The 21,679-nt window shown below is 39.4% G+C and overlaps 1 protein-coding gene across 9 annotated transcripts in view; it reads left to right on the top strand.

Moving 5' to 3' along the window:
- RNF38 (ring finger protein 38) overlaps positions 1-13,698 on the top strand; it is a 66,435-nt gene extending 52,737 nt beyond the window's left edge. For all 9 annotated transcript variants that reach the window (XM_077912536.1, XM_077912534.1, XM_077912537.1 and 6 more), the window contains 4 exons: positions 1,486-1,570; positions 5,646-5,767; positions 8,100-8,199; positions 10,249-13,698. In XM_077912536.1, coding sequence (XP_077768662.1) covers positions 1,486-1,570; positions 5,646-5,767; positions 8,100-8,199; positions 10,249-10,311 — 370 coding nt within the window. In that variant the 3' untranslated portion in view covers positions 10,312-13,698. The remainder of the gene's footprint in view (positions 1-1,485; positions 1,571-5,645; positions 5,768-8,099; positions 8,200-10,248) is intronic.
- Positions 13,699-21,679: the final 7,981 nt, after the last annotated feature.

The following is a 21,679-nucleotide window of genomic DNA, read 5'->3' as shown; positions in this document are numbered from 1 at the left end:
CAAATGTAAGGGTGAAATAAAGAGAAGAGCCAAGAACAAGAGAGAAGTGGGAGAGGAAGGAATTTGTGAGCCAGAAAGTAGGTTTAACAAATCAAAAGGTAGAAAAGTTAATAATTTTGCCTCTTTTACAACTGTGATCACTTGCCATCTTTGAAGATCCAGGGTTTTTTTTTTTTTAAGATTTTTATTTATTTGAGAGAGAGAGAGAGAGAGAGCATGAGTTAGGGGAAAGGGACAGAGGGAAAGAGACAAGCAGACTTTCTGCTGAGCAGGGGACCCCCGCCCCCGATCATGATCTGAGCTGAAGGCAGACACTTAGCCTGCTGAGTCACCCAGGTACCCTGAATATACAGCTTTTGATATTGCTGCTTTTCTCAAGGAAAGAGGGAACAGAGAAGTTATGTCAATGCCTTGGAAATACTGTTAGAATTAAGTTTGTAACAAGCGCCCAAGGGTTATGGGTCATATTTCTTTGTTTCTCCCCCCTTTTTTTTTGTTTTAAGATTATTTATTTATTTATTTACTCATGAGAGACACAGATTGCGAGATAGATACAGGCAGAGGGAGAAGCAGGCTCCATACAGGGAGCCCAACGTGGGACTCAGTCCCGGGTCTCCAGGATTACGCCCTGAGCCGAAGGCAGACGCTCAACCACTGAGACACCCAGGCGTCCCATATTTCTCTCTTGTAATGAAGTTCAGAAGTAGTCAATTCAGGGACCACTTGTTAGCCTCATAAATAAGAAATGGTTCTACCAAACTTAAAATTTTATGACTTCCTCTACATGATTGAAGATGGCTCCCAAGTTCTAGCCATTTTATCCACATTCCAGCTATCAAAAATGAAAACGGATCTCTCTGCTTACTTGCCTCCTCTCAAGGATACTTAGTTGCATGTGTTACTTCTACCTACATCCGGCTGGCTAGAATTCAGTCTGATGTCTATAATTACCTTCTAAGAAGACTAGGAAATTTTTTATACAGAGAGCCATGTGCTTATACTACACTAGTTTGATAATTGTAGCTTTATTATTATAAGTCTTAAAATCAGATAGTGTCACAACTTGGTTCTTAAAATTATTTTAAAGTCTTACATGATCCATATAAAGTTTAAAATCAAATCAGTTTCTACCAAAATACAGCTTGCTGGGTTTTTTGTAGGGGCTGCATGAAATTTATAGATCAGAGAGAGGCAGAGATACAGGCAGAGGGAGAGAAGCAGGCTCCAAGCAGGGAGCCGGATGCGGGACCCAATCCCAGGACCCCAGGATCAGGCCCTGGGCTGAAGGCGGCGTTAAACCACTGAGCCACCCAGGCTGCCCGTTAATGTCAGTTTTTATATATTGCCAGTCAAGTCCCTTTCTTTAAAAGGGTTGCCACTGATTAACACTGACCATTCTTTTTCCCTTTAGCATTAACCTTGTTCTTCCTATCCTGTTCATTTATGTAATGTACCAATGTATGAATGCTAATGTTTTCACTGCAGATCAATGCTTCCAGTGCCACCTGCAGTGGGCCCGACTTTCAGCTTTGAATTGGATGTGGAAGATGGAGAAGTAGAAAATTATGAGGTTAGTCGGTAAATTTATTTGGGGAGTGTTGTATGCATAAGAAGTATTGTTCTACTCATTCACTCATTCATGTAATTAAACACGCATTTGATAATTCCCCTATACATTTCACAATGCGAATGTATAAAAAAAAAGTGGTCAGCATCCTTAGGATATTTCTACATGTACCACACAGCTATGATAATGAAATAGGCTTTGGTGATGCATTAGAATTACATAAAATTCCTTTAAGAGACTGTAAATGAGGAAACAGTGAATTATGATTGAATGTTCTGAAAAGATTTTGTGGAAGGACAGGTGTTTGAGCTGGTTCCTAAAGGATGGAAAGGCTGCTTCATGCATGAGATTGAGGTAGAGAAGTGCTGGATATTCTTATGGCACGGCATATGATTGGTGGCTAAAATGAAAGGGAGAAAATGGAGATTTGTTTGAAAAGTTCAACTGGCTGTTCTTGAATATATGTATGCCCTACTTAGAGACAAAATTTTGACTGTTGTGAGAGGAAGGAGCTGCTAAGTATCTTTGGTGCTTATGGCATCAAACGTCTACCTTTAGGAGTCCAAACTCTGCTGGTAGCATGAAGGAATAGATGGGAATGGTCAGACATCAGTGGAAGGAAGAGTAACCTAATAGATTGGGCAAATTATAAAACTATGCAATTAACCATGGGAACTCCAAATGTATAAGAGTCTTATCTTAAAATACTTTTTTCTTTTTTATTCTTAAAATTCTTAAATATAATTTAATTTGAGAGACTCAACAGGAATTGATCACTGAATGATTTGTGGTAGTGTCGGGTGTGTGTAGGGGGCTTGCAAAAGAAGATGCTCTGCAAAAAGGATTGCAGTAGTTGAAGAATGCAGAATGAAAGATGACAGGTCAAGTAGATGATGTGGACGTTATTATATTATTTGAGATTAGGAATAGGCATGCAGTTTAGGGGTTGGAAGGGAACTTTGTATTGTTGAATGTGACAATGTGACTTTTTTATACTGGTACTTCTCTTTCTCACCCCAGCCTCACTCAGTCTCTATTTATACAATGTGACTAGAACCTAGGGATGGAGAAGGGACAAAACCATACACACATAATCTTAAAGCACCTTTGTTTTTGTTTATTTTTTTAACATGTGGAAGAGATCAGGCCAAATACTATATATTCTTCTACCAAAAAACTAGTGTTTTTGTTTTTTTTTAAGATTTTATTTATTCATGAGAGACACACACACACAGAGAGGCAGAGACACAGGCAGAGGGAGAAGCAAGCTCCATGCAGGGAGCCCGACGTGGGACTCGATCCCAAGACTCTGGGATCATGGCCTGGGCTGAAGGCAGTTGCTCAACCACTGAGCCACCTGGGCATCCCCTCCTTTATAGTTTTCAAAATGTATTGTGTCATTTTCCTTCTACATATGTAATCACACTGCACTGTCCTTTGGATTCCAGTTCCAGATTTTTAGAGAGAGAAAGGGGCTGTAATAATTTTCCTGGTTTATTTCTACACTGATGATGTTAGTTTTGTACAAAGGAGTTGGTTATCATTTAGGCATTCTGTACTAAAATGAAGTCCTAAGTCATGCTGCTGAAAAGGACAGCTCTTTGTTAAATAGATCATGTGTACCCATCAATGGAAAAAAGCAGTGATACCATCCCAACATAAGAAAAATACTTTTTATTTGGCATTGGAGTACCTTTCTAAACTATACTTTGGGTTAAATATGTTTGATCTTCTGTAGTCATACTTGGTCCAGACTCTTGCTTTTCTGGTTTTGAATCTACCTGCTACGTTCTTGCCTAAGTGCCTTTATTCCCCTATCCTTCTGCCTAAGAACTTCCCTCTCCTCCACATTTTGAAACATAACTGTTTTTTAAGACCTAGCTAAAAGTACTGCCTCTGTGAAAGGCATTTCTAGTCCATTCCCAGATCTTTTTTTTTTTTTTTTTTTTTTTAAGATTTTATTTATTTGTTCGAGACAGAGAGGCAGAGACATAGGCAGAGGGAGAAGCAGGCTCCATGCAGGGAGCCCAACATGGGACTCGATCCCGGGTCTCCAGGATCAGGCCCTGGGCTGAAGGCGGCGCTAAACCGCTGAGCCACCCGGGCTGCCCTACATTCCCAGATCTAAATGAGTCCCTCACTCCTTTTTGTTCTTAAAGTTCTTATAAAAACATCCATACTAATCATGTCTTAGCTTCGGTTCTCTTGCTTGCTAGATCATATAAATTCATTGAAGGCTTGCTTATCATAGCCTCATTTAGTAAGGGTTTTTAATGAACACACTTTATTGAATATAATTGTTATAAGTTGTTTTAATTGACCTAAGTGTCCTATAGTATAAACATTAGAGGTATAAAAGATTTATATCAGCTGTATCCTAAGTTTTATATGCTAATTGTAATTGGCATCAATTAAATTTACAAATTTACTGTCTAGCATTTTAGAAGGACTTAGGGGCATGCATGGTGAAGGGAGACCACTTTATTTAGACGACCCAATTCTCCAAATAAGCTGTCCCATATTAAGGCATAAGTATCATAGCATTAATTATTGAGATTTTGGGAAATTCTGTTTCTTTCATTGTCCATCGTCATTTCATTTTTAGCCATTCTTTTAACCCTTTGGCAGCCTAAAAAAGAGGGGAAAGCAGCCTACAAAAGGCTGCCAGATTGTAGGATAAAGCAAATGATTAATTAGAGACATTGAAAACTGGGAGAAAGGAGGCACTGGTGTAAAATAAATAAGCATAACAGCAGCCATGTACTGAAGCATAACTGTCTTAAAATCATGATTTCTTAGTGATAACTTCAAAAAATAAAAAACTCACTGCTCTTTTTTTACCTTTTCTTTATTTTAACGATTTTTATTTATTCATTCATGAGAGAGGCAGAGACACAGGTAGAGGGAGAAGCAGGCTCTGTGCAGGGAGCCCAATGTGGGACTCGATCCTGGGTCTCCAGGATCATACCCTGGGCTGAAGGCAGTGTTAAACCGCTGAGGCACCTGGGCTGCCCCTTATTTTACCTTTTCTATTTAAATTATGTTGAGTACAGTTTGATATAGAACAGTGCCTTATTATAATAATATCACACCTAATAAATTAAGAAAGTGATAGAATGTTACCATTTTGCCATCTTTAATGGATTTGTGGACCTAGGCAGTGTTACATCAGTGGTTGCTAACAAAGCAGGTAGGCATGTTGAGTCTTATGATGGAAATAGTCAAAGCTACCAATTTATAGCAAGTACAGGGGAAAGAAAATACAAGTAGGTTCAGTGAGCAAAATTCAGAGTGTGGGGATTTGTACAAGCCATTGACCTTGTTTGTTCAACAGATAAAAGAAGAATAAAAAAGATATTAGACACATACCAAGCAGCAGTAATGTATAGATTTTTTTGGATCCTGATTCGAACAAACTGTATTTAGTGTTTTTGAAAATAATTGAAACAACCCCCCCCCCAAAAAAAAAGAAAATAATTGAAACAGAGGCAATTGGCATTTAAAGGAATTGTTAATTTTTTAAGTGTGATGATACTGTGGTTCTGTTCTTTTAAAACATCTTTTATTTTTTAGTAGGGTGGTTCTCAACTTAGGGACAGTTTTACTTCCCAGATGGTAGGTATTTAACAACATCTGGAGACATTGTTGGTTGTTACAACTAGGGGTATGGCGTTATTGGCATCCAGCAGCTTAGAGGCAAGTGATGCTGCTAAACATTCTACAATGTACAAGGACGGCTCCCCTCAATAAAATTTTGTCTGGCCCAAAATGTCAGAAGCGCTGAGGTGGGCAGATTGTTTTAAAGATATACACAGAACTATTTTACCAGTGAAATAAATGTTTTAGTTTTGTTTCAAAATAATCTGGAGTTTAGAGTGGACAGTGCTTCATGAAATTATTGTTGAGGCTGGGTAATAGGCATGTGAAAATTCATATACTTTTTTCTAGTATTGTACATATTTAAAATTTTCTATAATAAAGATAGGGTTGATTTTTCTTTTGTTTGTTTCTTGGGTTTTTTGATTTTTGAAATAGAAAACTTAGAGATAAAAGTTATGTCTCCTTTTTCCTTCTCTAGGCCCTGTTAAACCTGGCAGAGCGACTGGGAGAGGCTAAACCCCGAGGACTGACTAAAGCAGATATTGAACAGCTTCCTTCTTATCGGTTCAATCCTAACAACCACCAGTCAGAACAGACTTTGTAAGTACAATTTTCCAACATCACTCTGAAATTTCCTTTTCTGCCTTTATAAAAGAAAGCTTGAGAGTCAGAGATAACTTGATAAAAATAAGTAGTCTCTGTTGCATACTCCAGGCCTGTTGTGCTATCCGATAAGGTAGCCACAGTCATGTAGGGCTGTTTAGATTAAATAAGAACTTAAGTTTCTTTATTGCACTAACTAATGATGCCGTGTTAGAAGACGTAGAATATTTCTGTCTCAGAAAGTTCTTTTCGACAGTCTTGTTCTGGATTTTCAGGTTGCCTACAAATTTTGTGTTTTCTACTTCAAACTTTATAAGATTGAAGGGTCTCCTACATGTAAAGGTTGATGTTTTTACCTAAACATTGTGCTTATTATAGTATCTTTAATAATCACTTTACAGAGATAAAATTCACATGTAAAGTGTACAATTTGTTTTTTTCCTATATTCATAGAGTTTTGCAGCCATCTTCAGATTTGAATATACACTGTTTCTTCACCCCATAAAGAAACCTCTCACCTATTAGCAGCCACTTTGCATTTTCCCCCAACCCTGTCTAGCATAGCTCCTAAGAAATTTACTTTTTAAAAATCTCTATTGATTTGCCTGTCCTGGACATTTCACATAAATGAGATCATACAATATGTGCTCTTTTATGTATGGCTTCTTTCACTTAAAGTTTTCAAGGTCCATCATGTTGCTTGTATCAGTACTACTTCTGTCCCTTTTGTGGCCAAATAATATTTCACCAAATACTGTTTATCCCTTCCTCAATTGATAGACATTTGGGTTATTACTGTGTTTTGACTAGTAATAATACTACTGTGAACGTTTGTGTACGGAATTTTCCTGTGGATGTATATTTTCATTTCTCTGAAATATCTGATGGATCATATGACTTTGTTTAATCTCTCTTTTTTTTTTAAGATTTTATTTATTTATTCATGAGTGACACAGAGAGAGAGAGGCAGAGACATAGGCAGAGGGAGAAGCAGGCTCCATGCCAAGAGCCTGACATGGGTCTCAATCCCGGGTCTCCAGGATCACGCCCTGGGCTGAAGGCGGTGCTAAACCACTGAGCCACCCAGGCTGCCCCTAACCTTTTTAAAAAGTTTCTTATTCATTTATGAATTTATTCATGGGGTTCAAACTTAGAACCCTGAGATCGAGTCACATGTTCTTCTGACTAAGCCAGCCAAGCACCCCAACTTTTTTTTTCTAACTTTGTTTAACCTTTTGAGAGCTTCCAGTTTTTTCCACAGTGGATATACCATTTTACATTCCCACCAGCAAATATATGTAAAGTTTCTCCACATCCTCTCCAGTGCTTATTATTATCTGTCTTTTGGTTCTAGCTGTCCTCGTGGGAGTGAAGTGGTGGTATCTTACTAAGGTTTTGTTTGTTTTGTTTAAAGATTTTATTTATTTATTCATGAGAGATACACAGAGAGGGTCAGAGACATAGGCAGAGGGAGAGGCAGGCTCCTCATAGGGAGCCCAGTCTGGGGCTTGATCATACCCTGAACCAAAGGGAGACGCTCAACTGCTGAGCCAACCAGGCATCCCTCTTACTAAGGTTTTATCTCCATTTCCCAGGTGGCTAATGATGTTGAGTTCTTTCACTGTACTTATTTGCCACCTATATATCTTCTTTGGAGAAATTTCTCTATCCTTTGCTATTTTTAAAAATTGGGTTGTCTATTATTGAATTGTAGAAGTTATTTATACATACATGTCATTCCCTTACAAGTTACAATTTTCAAAAGTCTCCCATTTTGTAAGTTGTCTTTCACTTTCTTAATGATGTCTTTTGAAGCACAAGTTTTTTGTTTTAATGTTCAATTTAACTACTTTCTGTTGTTTTTTGTGCTTTTGGTGTCACCTGTGTTAAAACACTGCTTATTTCAAGGTCATGAAGATTTACCTCTTTTAAGAGTTTAGTAGTTTTTAGCTCTTAATTTAGGCTTTTGCCCCCCCCCCCCCAATTTTTCTGTTAATTTTTCTATATCGTGTAAGGTTAGGGGTCCAACTTCATTCTTTTGTATATGGATGTCCAATTGTTCCAACACCATCGGTCAAATATTATAGTGTCTTCAGTATGCTGAAGCTTGGATGTTTAACCAGAAGTTTTCTTGGTGATCTCTTAGTAAAGCAGAACATTCTAAATGTTTTAATATCCTGATTTTTTTCAGGGTATTGATTGTTTTTCTTAAAATTTAAATGACCGTTTGAAAACTGAAATGGTAAATGGTTTTCTAGGCTTCGGTAGTCATAACAAAATAGAAAACCACATGGATTTATGGTTAAACGATCTTTTTGGTTTTTTTTAGGTGTGTAGTATGCATGTGTGATTTTGAGTCAAGGCAGCTACTTAGAGTTTTACCCTGTAACCACGAGTTCCATGCCAAGTGTGTCGACAAATGGCTTAAGGTAAAGTGATGGTGTCTATGAAGAGAATAACGTTGAATTTTCTTTTTTATTGCCCATAGTTTAATGTAGAATAAGTCCATTGTTTGGTGGAGGGTGGGTAAGGAGACAAAACTTCCACTGATTTCTGCAAATGAAGAGAAAAAGGCCAGTAAAAATTAACTAGAGTTATCAAAATGGGAGTGATTGTAGAAAGTTGGAGTGATTGAAAATCAGTTATCTGTCCTTGATCACAGTATATTCTTTCTAGTGGTGTGTAGGGACAAGGCCGAAACTTGCAGAGCCAGTTTCCCTTAAGAGTTTTGGAGGGGACTTCACTGGAGCTCTTTTGTTAGAAATTTACATGGGAAATGAACCAGTAGTGCTTTTATTTAATTCTGGTTTTTTCTTTTGTAAATACAAAAAAACCAAGGATATAAATTTTGTATTTTATAGTTGTTGAATAAAAATAGGATGCAGCAAAATAATTGAAAATAGTCAACTTTATTATTTTAAGAGTATTCTGATTAGAAAATAATACCCCCACTCGATTATATAAGGTCACAGTTTGGTGAAGAAGACAGATGAGTTCAAATAGAATCAGTCCTCTGTGTGAGCACAGAGTAAGGGGGCCCTGTTTAGCTCAAACTGAATCCTGAAGGCAAAGAATCCTAATTTTTTAGAAGTAGAATGTATTATACATGCACGGCCCTGCCATGTGGGAGCAGAGATCAGTAAAGAGCAGATTCCATGTGGCTGATGGTGAGGGTGGCAGGAGAAGAGACGTTTAAAGATATGGCCAGTGACCAGCTTTTGTGAGGTCGTGATGAATATGAGGGATTGTGGACTTGATTCCCGAAGCGATGTGGAAGGCTATGGCTGAGATTGTGTTCAGGAAGATGACTGATCTCTGTTTGGAGAATGGAAAAGGAAAGATATTTCTAAGAGACTTTGAGATGGAATGATGATGATCTGGGCTAAACAGAGAACAAATACTGGCAGTTGGATAAGAAGAAGAGGACTGATTGGAGAGCTACCATAATGTACAAATGGGAGTTTTTGACGAATAATGGGTCTTAGAAAGTAAAGGTGCAGGTGAGTCAAGGCAGCTACTTGATGCTTAGATGCTTTGTGGCTTTGGCAACTCAGAAAATGGTGGTGCCATTTGTTGAGAGGGGGTTTTAAGCTGATTATTCAATCTGTCTGATCTGGTGATAGCTAATCTTGTTTATATGTTGAAACAGACATATTAAATCAATCTTTGGCTGCTAAGTCTTTGAGTTTGTGGTCAATTTTTTTTTTTTTAAGATTTTATTTATTTGAGAGAGAGCACAAGCAGAGGCAAAGGGAGAAGCAGACTCCCCTACTGAGCAGGGAGCCTGATGCAAGGCTCTGTCCCAGGACCCTGGGATCATGAACTGAGCTGAAGGCAGATGCTTAACCAACTGAGCCACCCAGATACCCTGTGGTATATTTTTTATTTTTTTTAAGATTTTTTTTTTTAATTTATTCATGAGAGACAGAGAGAGGCAGAGACATAGGCAGAGGGAGACGCAGGCTTCATGTGGGGAGCCTGATGTGGGACTTAATCCCAGGACCCCAGGATCACAACCTGAGCCAAAGGCAGACGCTCAACTGCTGAGCCATCCAGGCGCCCTGTGGTGTATTTTTTTAAAAGAGAGATTAGGGATGCCTGGGTGGCTCAGCAGTTGGGCATCTGCCTTTGGCTCAGGGCGTGATCCCAGAGATCTGGGATTGCGACCCACATCAGGCTCCTGTGGGGAGCTTGCTTGTGTATCTGCCTCTTTCTCCATGTCTCTTGTGAATGAATGAATGAATGAAGGAAGGAAGGAAGGAAGGAAGGAAGGAAGGAAGGAAGGAAGGAAGGAAGGAAGGAAGGAAGGAAGGATCTTTCAAAAAATAAATAAGAGATAAAATGATTACTTTGTACTTTTTATAAAGGAATAAAGAATGTAAATACTATCTATTTGGGAAATAAAAATAGCTCATTGCTTTTAACATGTTACATTGTATTAGTCACAATTCAGACAAATTTTCTCTCTTGTCTTTTAGGCAAATCGTACTTGCCCAATCTGCCGAGCTGATGCTTCCGAAGTGCATCGGGATTCAGAATGACCAACCTAAGAGCACAAATTTAGTTTGGGTGTTCCTCATCACATGTATATACGGACTCTTCATTGAACTTAATCTGTGTGGCTTCCAGCCCTCCCTTTACCAAAAGGGTCAATGGACCTTTCTTTGCACTGTGTGACTTAATCAACTATAAAAGCTTACAATTAGTCTTCACAATTATGGGATTGTTATACTAACCGTGTGATTGGAACTCCAAAGACTTTTTCTTTAGCTTAATTTTGTGTGTGCACTAACATTCCCTGGTTTTTGTGTGATCATTCCGAGTGTTGCTGCAAGATTACAGTGGACGTGATCTTTTAGCATGTGCTTTTATAAAAAGTGGTAGCTCCAGATGATATAGCAATCTACCTTATATAGAGCCTTCAGAAACTGTGAGTGGAAATGAATGCAGCGTATGACTGTTGGTGATAAATGTATCTGTGTGTGAGAGAGTGTGTGCAACTACTTGTGTGAGGGCATGGTAGCTAAATGTGTGTATGAGATCCTATATACCAGCATGTACCAAGAATGTGTGTGTAGTTTTAATTATGCTGCAATGTATAATCTGGTGTGTTATTTAAACAGCACTAGTACTGTACACTGGTTTTTTCCCTTGTGTTTGCTGTTGCACACTGATTGCTAAGGGTGCATCAATGATAAGCATTGAATACTCCATACCCTTTCTTCCCAATGAATGGAATGAGAAAAGCCTTCTTCCTTTGCTTCAGGCAGCTGTCACCTTCTCTTCGTTGGTGGTCCCAGGTGGGTCACTTAAGAAAAAAAGTGTAACAGATTTCTCACTCCATGAACCTGATTTTTTGATTCTGTTGTGAAAAATTTTTTAATCTCCAACTTGCTGTTTCCAAAAAGAAGGTGCAATATCATACATCATCAGTTAGCAATATTAGCATTTCAATCAGTGATTTGAATGTTGATACTCTCTTGTTTTTTCCTTTACATTTCCAGTAAGCTTCTTACAGGAAGTACCTGTGATTTTTTTTTTTTTTTTTGATGTTTAGATTTGTAGTCTATTCTGAAGATATTTGAGTAATATATTTCTCAGTATACTGCTGGTCCCATGAAGTCTCACTTCTCTACTTCCACCAGAACAAAATCTGTTAACTAATTCAGCTTGACTTCTGATATGTTCTTTGTTAAGCTCTCATAGGCAACTAAATTGTTTTAAGAAACTGTATTTTTTGTTTGTATCGATTCACCTGCCAACCTCCAATTCTGAAAGTTGTCTAGTTCTTCCCTCAGTAAATGTGCTTCTCATGGAAACCCTCATTTCCAGGATGGATCAAGTGCTGTGACAGCTCGAATTCTTAGACCTGATGTGCTTTGATGTTCTATTGCTTTTTTAAAATGTTTTTGTTTGAGAAAAATTTAATATAACAGGTCCAGAATACTTGCAGTATAAATGAAGATTTGATTTTTGTATAAAAAATAATGCTGTAAAACAGGAATTGACCTTCATTTAGTTGATCTGAAATAATACATAGCTATGTGGGTTTGTTTTTTAATAGGTCCATTGAGGATCATTTAGATTGTTTAAAGTCATTTTTCCAGCAGTGTTTTGATTCGTCCCTCGTTCTTTTATTGTCTTCAGCATCGTCTGCCTCTTCCTGCAGTTGAGGTCATTGCTTTGTTTGCAGTAGCACAAACTGCATAATCCCAGTCAGGACTGTGATGACTTGCTGCCAGCCTCACTCAGCTTTCAGTTGGCTCTGTGTCAGTTTTCTACTCAGACAGTGTTAACTACTTGTTACTGCCATGCTACTTGCCTTCCCTTGAAGTCTCTATAAGCTCATCCCAGCTTAGAGTTCAGTAAAGTCAATTCTCACAGAAGCACAATTTTGCCCTTTTCCAGACACTGTTGCCTCTATCTAGTCATACAAATAGGATTTTGCACACTTTCTGTTTGCCCCTGTATTTGTCAGTGCATCAGAAATACATCTCAACAGTGCTAAAGTGCACATGTTACTTTTCAATCATTAGGACCTTCCCCACCTGTTCCTGATGAATAAAAAGTGCGTTGAAGACCAAAATTATTGGCATAATAATCAGCTACATTACGAATCACGTATAGTTTGATCTTTATTTTTTTTAATTATAAAAAATCATGTTTAAAATGGCAAAAAGCCCATGTTATACATAGACTCTTTTATATAGCTGCAAAAAATTTATATCTGTACAGATCTAACATAACACTACTACACTCAGTATTCATTTTATTGAAGCATGCAAGTAAAGCACTTTTCTAATTTATATAGATACCTAATTAACAAGGCACATTGTACTAATGACTAGGAAAAGTAGCTCTATCTTCCCTCTGACGATGAATTCTTGTCATAATATCCCTTTTCCAGCAAATTTTTGAGAGGCAGTTGGCAAATTAGGAGGCAGCAGGGTCTATTTTGGTAAAATCCTGAAGTAATTGTTGCACTCTTGTGACTGATCTCTCTTTGGGAATGTCTTTCTTTGCATGGGGCCCTTAGAGATGTGTACAGACTTGCTTTTTAAATGGTTAGCGCGTATTAGGAGCATACATGCATGTGTTCTGAACCAACTCAGACTAGCCACGGTGAACAACTTCATGGCTAGCAAAAGAGAACAGTTGATTTGTGCCCAGCTGTTGTCACCTTGAGCGATGCATCAGATAGCAGGCAGATGTTGGTTTGTTGCCTTCTTCCTCTTTTCTCCTAAAACAATATTGGCTTTACCATCTTAACTCTGCTGTGGGGTTTCATTTTGTGTTGTTTTGCATGAATTTTCATCTTTGAATTTTTTTTTAGCCGCACTCCCCTTCCCCCAATAGAACAAAACAAACAATAAGGCCTCCAGGTATCAAGATCTCATTAGGATTTTCTCTCCTGAATTTTTTTGAGCAAAATCTGGAAAATGTGAAAGCATATTTAGATTTTATACACTCTCTGAAATGTGATTTATTAAGATTCTTAAATTTGGGCCTCTTATAGTATTTTGAATGAGATCTACCAACTCAAAGAGAATATTTTTCACAGATATCTTTAGGCCTTCATTAGAAAGCTATTTTCCCCCCTGTTGGTACATTTGGTTACCTCATTTTTGCTGTTTGTTTCAGATTATGAAAGCTTACAGGGGTGTTTTTTGGAATCATTTGCTGAGTCATTTCCTCAAATCATATTCCATTGTATCAGTTAACATATAGTTTTAAATGTACGTATTATAAATATCTGTAACCAAATCATTTGAAGGCTTGATAAATTTTTAACAAAGTTTGTACATTTTTTATGAAAGTTACTAGTAATGCTTTACTAAGTAGTGCAATGAATTTTTATTTTTAATCCCTGTGCCCAATTTTGGAGTTGAGAGGGTTGTTGGTAATAAATGTATGATGTACACTTAAAACATTTTGTTGTGTTTCATGTTACTATGTTAGGGAAGGGGTAGGGTTGTATGTACTTGGAAGGAGGGTTGAAGGGGGGATTCCAGCAGGAAGATGGAGCTGTTGAGCTACCTGTGGCTGGATTTAAGTTTTTAGAGTATAATTCAGAATTTTTTCTTCATTTGTGTAAGTATCTTAGAAACATGAAAACAACCATTATAACAAATGGAACAGAATTCTATCATTTAGAAAGCCAAGAAGATAGCTGAATGTAGCCACACATGTGGCATAGCTTATTGAACAGTAGGGCTATATCGTAGGTAACTAGTTTCTTTCTATATATGTTAACCATAAGATGCAGGAAATAAGATTACAGGAGATAAATGGGCAAATTTGTCCACATAATAGGAAAAGAGAAGCCTGTTTGTCATTTTATATAACAAGTTGTGTAATTCCTATGACCAAAAAGAAATAAAATATGTTATTGGAGAAGGAAAGTAGAAACAAAATACAAAAAGTTGAGGATGAAGAATAGATTGCACTTCTCTTCGCTCAGGAAGCAGTCATTGTTTGGCCTGAGGGAAGGTGATGCCCTCTCTGACTGGCTCCAGTACTTAACTGATGGAAGAATTCCATAAAGTGACCATGTTTTGATTGTTTCACGTCTCCAGTATATTGGAAAGAATGTTTGTGTTGGATTTTGAATGCCCCAAAACTTGTGCTGTCCTACAGGAGAGGCTTTTATTACTCCGTACATACCTGTGCACTATCACATGACTCTCAACAGTAAGGCAGGGACTCTCATGCAGCTATTTAGCATTTGAACTGTGGACAGTCCAAACTGAGATGTACTGGAAATTTGTACACTGAGTTTCAAAGACCTGATATGAGAAAATAAAATATATCAGTAATTTTTGCATTAATTCAAAAGCCTATAAGCACAGGCTGTGTAGGAGCACGTAAAAGCCAGCTCTCTCTTTTCCTCTGCCATGGTGATGGCAGCCCTATGGTGGGTACTGAGTCACAACCTGGAAAAGAGCTGTTATAGAAAGCCTCTGGTATCAGCAGTTGCATCTTAAACTCTTAACTATGCTTTGATAATACTAAGCCTCAGGTGTATCAAATGTGCCAATTAAAGCTCACCAGCTACCGTTATTTCTTAATAGATCACAAGACCTGATCTATACCAAAGGAAAAAAAAAAATCTTGTGAATATTTTTTTTTCTTCTTGGGAATATTTTGATGACACTGCCACAAGTGTTTCAGATCTCTCGTATGTTTCAGATTGCTGAATAGACTGCTGTCAGAAGTGTAATGAGCCATCGTTGTAATTAAAGATTTTTTTTAGTAGCCACGTTAAAAAGTAAAAGGAAACAGTTGAAGTATTTTTAATATGGTCTATCTAACTTACTCAAAATATTTCAGTATGTGATTAGTATAAAGATCAATGAGGTGTTTGTTTTCTCATCCCAAGTCTTTGAAATCCAATGTACATATCTACAGTATGTCTCCATTGGGACTGTCTACATCTCAAATGCTCAAGTAGTTATGGATGATGGTCATAATGTTGGACAGGACAAGTCTGGATTGGGATGTCCGTTCATTCCCTAATCAGACATTTGCCCCCCCCCCCCAAAAAAAAAAGACATTTGCCAAGCACTTTCAGTACTCGTGGCAATTTGAAAGATCATTTGCCAGAGAATTGGTCATTCTGAAGGATTGGGAGTAGGAAACCCAATTCACATTGAGGTGATGGGGTAGATGCTCTACAGTGCATATGCTCTTAACATCTTTCATGTGACTCTCTCTGCCTCCCAAAATTGTCAGCAAGAAATGTAGGAATAAGAAAAACTAAAGAAAAACAGGGCCGCCTGGGTGGCTCAGCGGTTGAATGTCTACCTTCAGCTCAGGGCCTGATCCCGGAGTTCTGGGATCAAGTCTGACATCCGGCTCCCTGCAGGGAGCCTGCTTCTCCCTCTGCCTGTGTCTCTGCCTCTCTCTGTGTCTCTCATGAATAAAATCAAGAGAGAAAAAGAGAAAGAAAAAGAATGAAAGAAAAAAGAAACAGTGACAGCCAGGGATATTAAAGGTCACTTTGTAGTCTGAAGTCCAAAAATGCTGTAGAATCAGCATGGATATTTTCCCACTATAGAGGAAATGAAATGAATTGTTGAGTAAAAAGGGACTGCACTTTCCCTTTACACCTCTGATTCTTAGTCTATACATGGAAACAAAATATAGTGGCTAATAAATAAAAGGACTTCTAGCCAACACCCAGCATCTGCCAGTACTCCTCAGTGTGTCCAGTAAACATGTTCACAAGCTGCTTTCTTAACCTCCCTCTCAGGTGTTAGACTCCCCCACAGCCCCTCCTTAATAGTAACCTTAGAGATTTGGAATATGATGGCCTCTCTGCATTACTTTGGTCCTTTCATGTTTGGATAAGAATAATTTTTGTATTATCCAATCTTATTGGTAGTTATCACTTCTAATAAAGAAGGGTTCACAAAACATGTTAAGATCTCTTCTGACTAGGTAAACTTAATCCTAGTAAAGATTGACATTTCTGTTGACTATATAGGCATATGGTATCCATAGGTTCTAGTTCGTTCTTTTTCTCCCCTTTTGTTTTTGGACATGTTAATACTGGATTTAAGCTGAATCAGAGGAAAATATAACCTTGACCCTTGTACCAAAATAAGGCCAGCCTTCCCAAGAAGAAATTTAATGCTTCCTGGCGATTCAGCTCAGACTGCCCTGGTTTTGCTATCAGGAGGAAAATAGATTGCATTTACTCTTTAATTCTAGAATTTCTAAAAGAAGTTTGGGCCATCTTTCTAATACAAGCCACTTGACTTTAGAAACTAGTCAGAAAGGAAAAAGTGATAAAGTACCTGTCTGGCTCAGTAGGTAGAGTATGGTCGTAAGTTCAAGCCCTGTGTTGAGCATAGAGCTTACTTAAAGGAAAATGTGAGTTCAATTTCTTTTCCTTACAAAATGAGAGATTCAGGTCTTCCCTAAGGTGTGTTCACAGCCTGCAAGGCTATGCTCCACAAGCTTCCATGGAGCACCAGTTTATGCCAGGCAGCTTCAGAATCGGGAGTTCAGGTATCTAGTGTGTTAGGTTTTCTAGGGCTGCTGCAACAAATGACCACAAATTTGGTGGCTTAGAATAAATTTTCTCACTCTTCTGGAGGTCAGAAGTCTAAAATCAAGGTGTTGGCAGGGTTGGTTTTCTCTGGAGGCTCCAAGGAGCAATCTGTGTCTCTCTCCTTGGAGTTCTTTGGCTTGTAGATAGGTAACTCCACAATCTCTGTCTCTCTGGACATGGGTCTTCACATCTCCTCCCTTGTGTTTCTCTGTGTTTTCAACTGAATGGAAGGCCCCATGCCTCTACATAGAGGTCAGCTATATGGTACCTTAGAAAAAGCCAGATTTGCCCATCTCAGGAAATTACTCGAATCTGTTCCAACAGATGAACTCAAAACTCCAGAATTTATCGTAAAACATGACCAAAATAATTTTGAGCCAGAAAATGTTAGAGGGGTTTGTTACTTTATCCTTGACAGTCAAAGATAAACCAGTTGCTCTTGCAAATTGATTCAGAGTAATGAGGCTTCCTAGTACATCCATGAAAATACATGAACTATGAAAGTTAACTATAAATATATCATCGAGTGAGCAATTAGCAATATTTTTAAAGAGGAATGAATAAATCAGAACAAGCCTGAAGCCTATGTCCCGTCCCATGTGTAGTTTCATCCATGATGGTTTCTTTGCTGAATCAAAATCCAATGAGTCTTCAAAACGTGGTAAGTAAAAGAAGCCAGGGCAGCCCGGGTGGCTCAGCGGTTTAGTGCCACCTTCAGCCCAGGTCCTGATCCTGGAGACCCGGAATCGAGTCCCATATCGGGCTCCCTGCATGGAGCCTGCTTCTCCCTCTGCCTGTGTCTCTGCCTCTCTCTGTGTGTGCCTGTCATTAATAAGTAAATAAAATCTTTAAAATAAAAGAAGCCAGACAGAGGCCACATATTACGTGATTCATTTATGTGAAATGTGAAAAGCAAATCTATAGCAACAGATTACTGGTTGACTATGGCTGAGGGGATGAGAGGCTGGGAATGACATAGAAAGTTCAAAAGCAAAGTGGGTCTATGCTATGAAAAAGTATATGAGTAGTTCCCTTTGGCATTTAGAAGTTATAGTGACTAAAAGGTTTAGAGGGCGTGTTGGGAAGGGCAGGGTACATCGAGGCTGTCAGTAATGTTTGTTGATCTATGTGCTTGATTACACAGGTACTTCAGTTTGAGAAATTCATTGTGCTTTATGATTTGTTCAACTCATTATAATTTAATAAACGGTAGGTCCCACTCTAACCCTTTTGATAGAAGTACAACTACACACACAAAAAAATGGGCAAATGAAAATTTTAACCGTCCTAAAGAAGCCACCCTGGGTACATACACTGATGTTGCTTGTTGCATCCCATAAAACCTAAATCAGACAACCGCTCCCCCCACCATATGTGAGAGCAGAAATAATTAGAGAATATCACCTTCATGCTAATAAAAGATAGGTTTTTATGCATAACATCCACAGCAGAGGGCACTATTGTACACAACCAAGTTGTACAGGTCAAGATTGATGTGGTTATAAATGCCCAAAATGTGCCTTACTGTTGCTTTTGTTTACAGAAAGCATACATAGGAAGTCGGTTTTCTCAGAATAGCACAGGACCAGGACAGCTCAGAGATTCATTCCTTTCTAAGTAACATTGTGTTTGTTCCCTACCAAGTAGGGTGTCTAACAGTTTAAATGTTTTTTTAATGTTTCACTTACAACTGGTTGGTTGGTTTGGGTTATATTCTAATGTGCAATTTTGTTTAAAATCGGGCTCCCTTTATATTGATCAAGATCCAGTGGAACACAGGAACTCGACCCCAGTGCTCTCACCATTCAAGCAGCTCAGACAGGAGCTACTGTCTCTGCCGAGACCTGCCCCCCACCAGTCCCACGTTTACCCGTGGCTTCTTCACTGTCAAGTTGAATGAAGACTTCTCAGTCTGAGTCTTGCCAGACTTCTCTCCAGGGGGTGACACCACTTGTTTCTTAGAGTCTTTGGCTTTTGAGATGCTGTCCTCACTCCTCATTTTCTCTGCGTTTCCTCTCTTCCACCTCTCTGAGTTTCTTTTCTTTTTTTTTTTTTTTTTTCCTCTCTGAGTTTCTTCTCTTTGGCCTGTCCCTTTCCTCCCAGGGCTCCCTAAGATGTGTCTTTTCCCTCTGGTTTTCCTATACTGCATACTCTCTCACTGGAGGGACTGCAATCTCCTACTGATTCACCGGTTCTCCGTTCTCATGACTCACACAGTCCTGCCTCCAGTCCCAGCTCCTTCCCCAGAGCTACTGCCTGTGTTCCCACTTCCTCCCAAACATCTCCTCCCCAACATCCCATTGGCATTCAATCTGTGTATCCACATAAACTCACATTTCCCCCAAGCTTGTTTCTCCTCCTTCCTCTATTTCCATTGCTGGCCCCACCAGCCACCCAAATACTCCAGCCAGAACCAAGGAAGTCATCTTGACCCATTCATCTCCCATTTACGGCAAATTAATCAGTTGCCCCTTTGTCTCCCCTTCCTCCACAACCATGGCTCAGTTTCCATCCCCTGCCTTTTCAAGATCTTGCTTCCAGGCTTGCATCCCTCCCACCCACCCTCTTACTCTGATCTCTCCGCAGCTTCCCAAGTGAGTCATTTGAAATCTGGCTCCCTCACCACCCACCCCTACCTTAAGTCCTAGACCCTGAAATGTCTCTGTTGCCTACAGAACAAAGTCCAATCTTACTCTCCAACAAAAAGTCCTCCTAAGTCTGTTCCTAGTCATGGTTCCAGTCTTAATGCTCAAGGCCCCTTTCCCACTGTATTTCATCCTCTGGCAGCGCCAATCTACTATTGGTTCCCCAGGCACACTGTGCTCTTTCTTTATATATTTTTTCCTGCAGGCTCCTCTGCCTGGAAGGCCACTTCCTCCCCTCCTCTCTTTTCTCATGACTCAATGCAGGTATCACCTCTTCCAGGAAATCTTCCTTGATCCCTATGACGCTCCACCTTTCTTCTGGAACAACCCAATGTGTGATCAACACTTGTTCTGGTGGGTTCCCTGCTGACCTGTGAGCATCTTGAGCCTGCACTAGTGCATGTCTTTATCTTTAGGGCCTAACACAGAGTCTGGCACTGGGTAGTGACTCCAGAAAGGTTTCTTGAGTGGAGGAATGGGGAATGACTCAGCTTGAATGGTTAGGCAGCTGGCAGGAACAGTCACCCAAAGAATGCATCCTGAGGGAGGAGCAGATTTTGACAAAAATGAGGATGGGAGAGGAGAGTGTGTGTCAAAGATGAGGACCTGGCTTTTAGACACCCTGTGAGGTGAACACACAGGCAGATATCCCATATCGAGGTCCAGAGGTCCAGAGAGAAGCTTGGGCAGCTGCGTGTTAGAAATGTTTAATCGGGGATGCCTGGGTGGCTCAGCAGTGAGCGTCTGCCTTTGGCTCAGGTCGTGATCCTGGGGTCCTGGGATTGAGGCCTGCATCAGGCTCCCTGCAGGGAGCCTGCTTCTCCCTCTGCCTGTGTCTCTGCCTCTCTCTGTCTTTCTCATAAATGAATAAATAAACAAACAAATAAATAAAAATCTTAACAAACATTTAATCGTGTCAGCTAAGACAAGGCTGACTTTAGGAGGCCTCAGAAGGAAGTCTTCTCAGGGCTGGCTGGGGAACTAACTCTACCTTCTTCCAGGTTCCACATGACTCTGGATGAAGGACCTAACCCAAGATGACTCTGTCAATCATCTAGATTTGGCTATTCTCCAATATTTACCAGATTTGTCTCTCTTCTGAAACTGTCTGGCACCTCAGAAGTCAACATGTCTAGACGTGTACTCATCTTCCTGCCCAAACCTCTCAGGCTCTGGTGCTTTCAGATCTGCCTTCCAAGTCCAACAAGCCCAACTGTCCCCAATGCCCCCAGCTCCCCACTATGGGGGACTAAGTTGTACTTTGGCCTCTCTGTTCTGCACCTTGGTCTCTTCATTTTTCATCACCCTCATTTTAGGCTGTCTTCCTTTCGCTCCCAATTACTAATCTGTTGAATCATACTTACTGCTTTTTCTGATGGATTTTTTTTTTAAGAGAAATTTGGGATCTTGCAGCATACCCACCCAGCACACTAAGTGGAAAGGGACGGGACAAAACAGTATATAACATGCACATCCCTACCCATCATGAAATAGTCTTTGCAGGAGTGATTTTTTGATAGTGGTGTAATAATAGTCCATTGTATGGGCTTCAAAATGTATTTAATTATTCTTCTATTATTGAACATTTAGATTGTTCCATTCTGGGCTGTGAAAATCCTTGATAGTCTGTTTTTCCCTTCAAATCCACTTTCCATATGCCGAATCTTGATGCGTCGTTCCTTTTCTTGAGTCCCATACATGGCTCCCCATCACCTAGATGTGGTCCGAGATCCTTAACTTGGTTCCCAAGGACCTTCCTGGGCCTCCTAGCCTTTCTAGCCTTGGTTCTTGCTACTCTCAGCTCTGCATTTTACACTCTAGAAATGGAAACTATTTGTGATTCCTCTACACACAATACATCTGATTCATGTTCTGATGGTTTTTTGTTGCGGGTTTTTTTTTTTTTTTTTTTTTTTTCCTCTCACATATTCCCTTCTCCCTGGACTATCCTTCCCACTTCTTGTCTGGAAGACTTCTCCTTATCCACTGAGACTCAGTCCAGGGCTCATTTCTCCCAGAGGACTCTCCACTTGAATCTCCAACATGACACTCTCTATGTAATAATGCTTCTATCTCATTATATGTTTTATCCATTACTGATTATAAGCTGGTTCCTGAAGGTCAAGGATGCTATTCATCTTTGAATCACCAAGACCCAGCATATAGCATATACTTAATGCTGTTTCAAACCAAACTGAACTTAGCAGA

The sequence above is a fragment of the Canis aureus genome, chromosome 10 (genome assembly GCF_053574225.1).
Source record: "Canis aureus isolate CA01 chromosome 10, VMU_Caureus_v.1.0, whole genome shotgun sequence".
Taxonomy (NCBI): domain Eukaryota; kingdom Metazoa; phylum Chordata; class Mammalia; order Carnivora; family Canidae; genus Canis; species Canis aureus.
The sequence above is the reverse complement of the archived record's forward strand: the minus strand, read 5'-3'. Positions and strand labels throughout refer to the sequence as shown.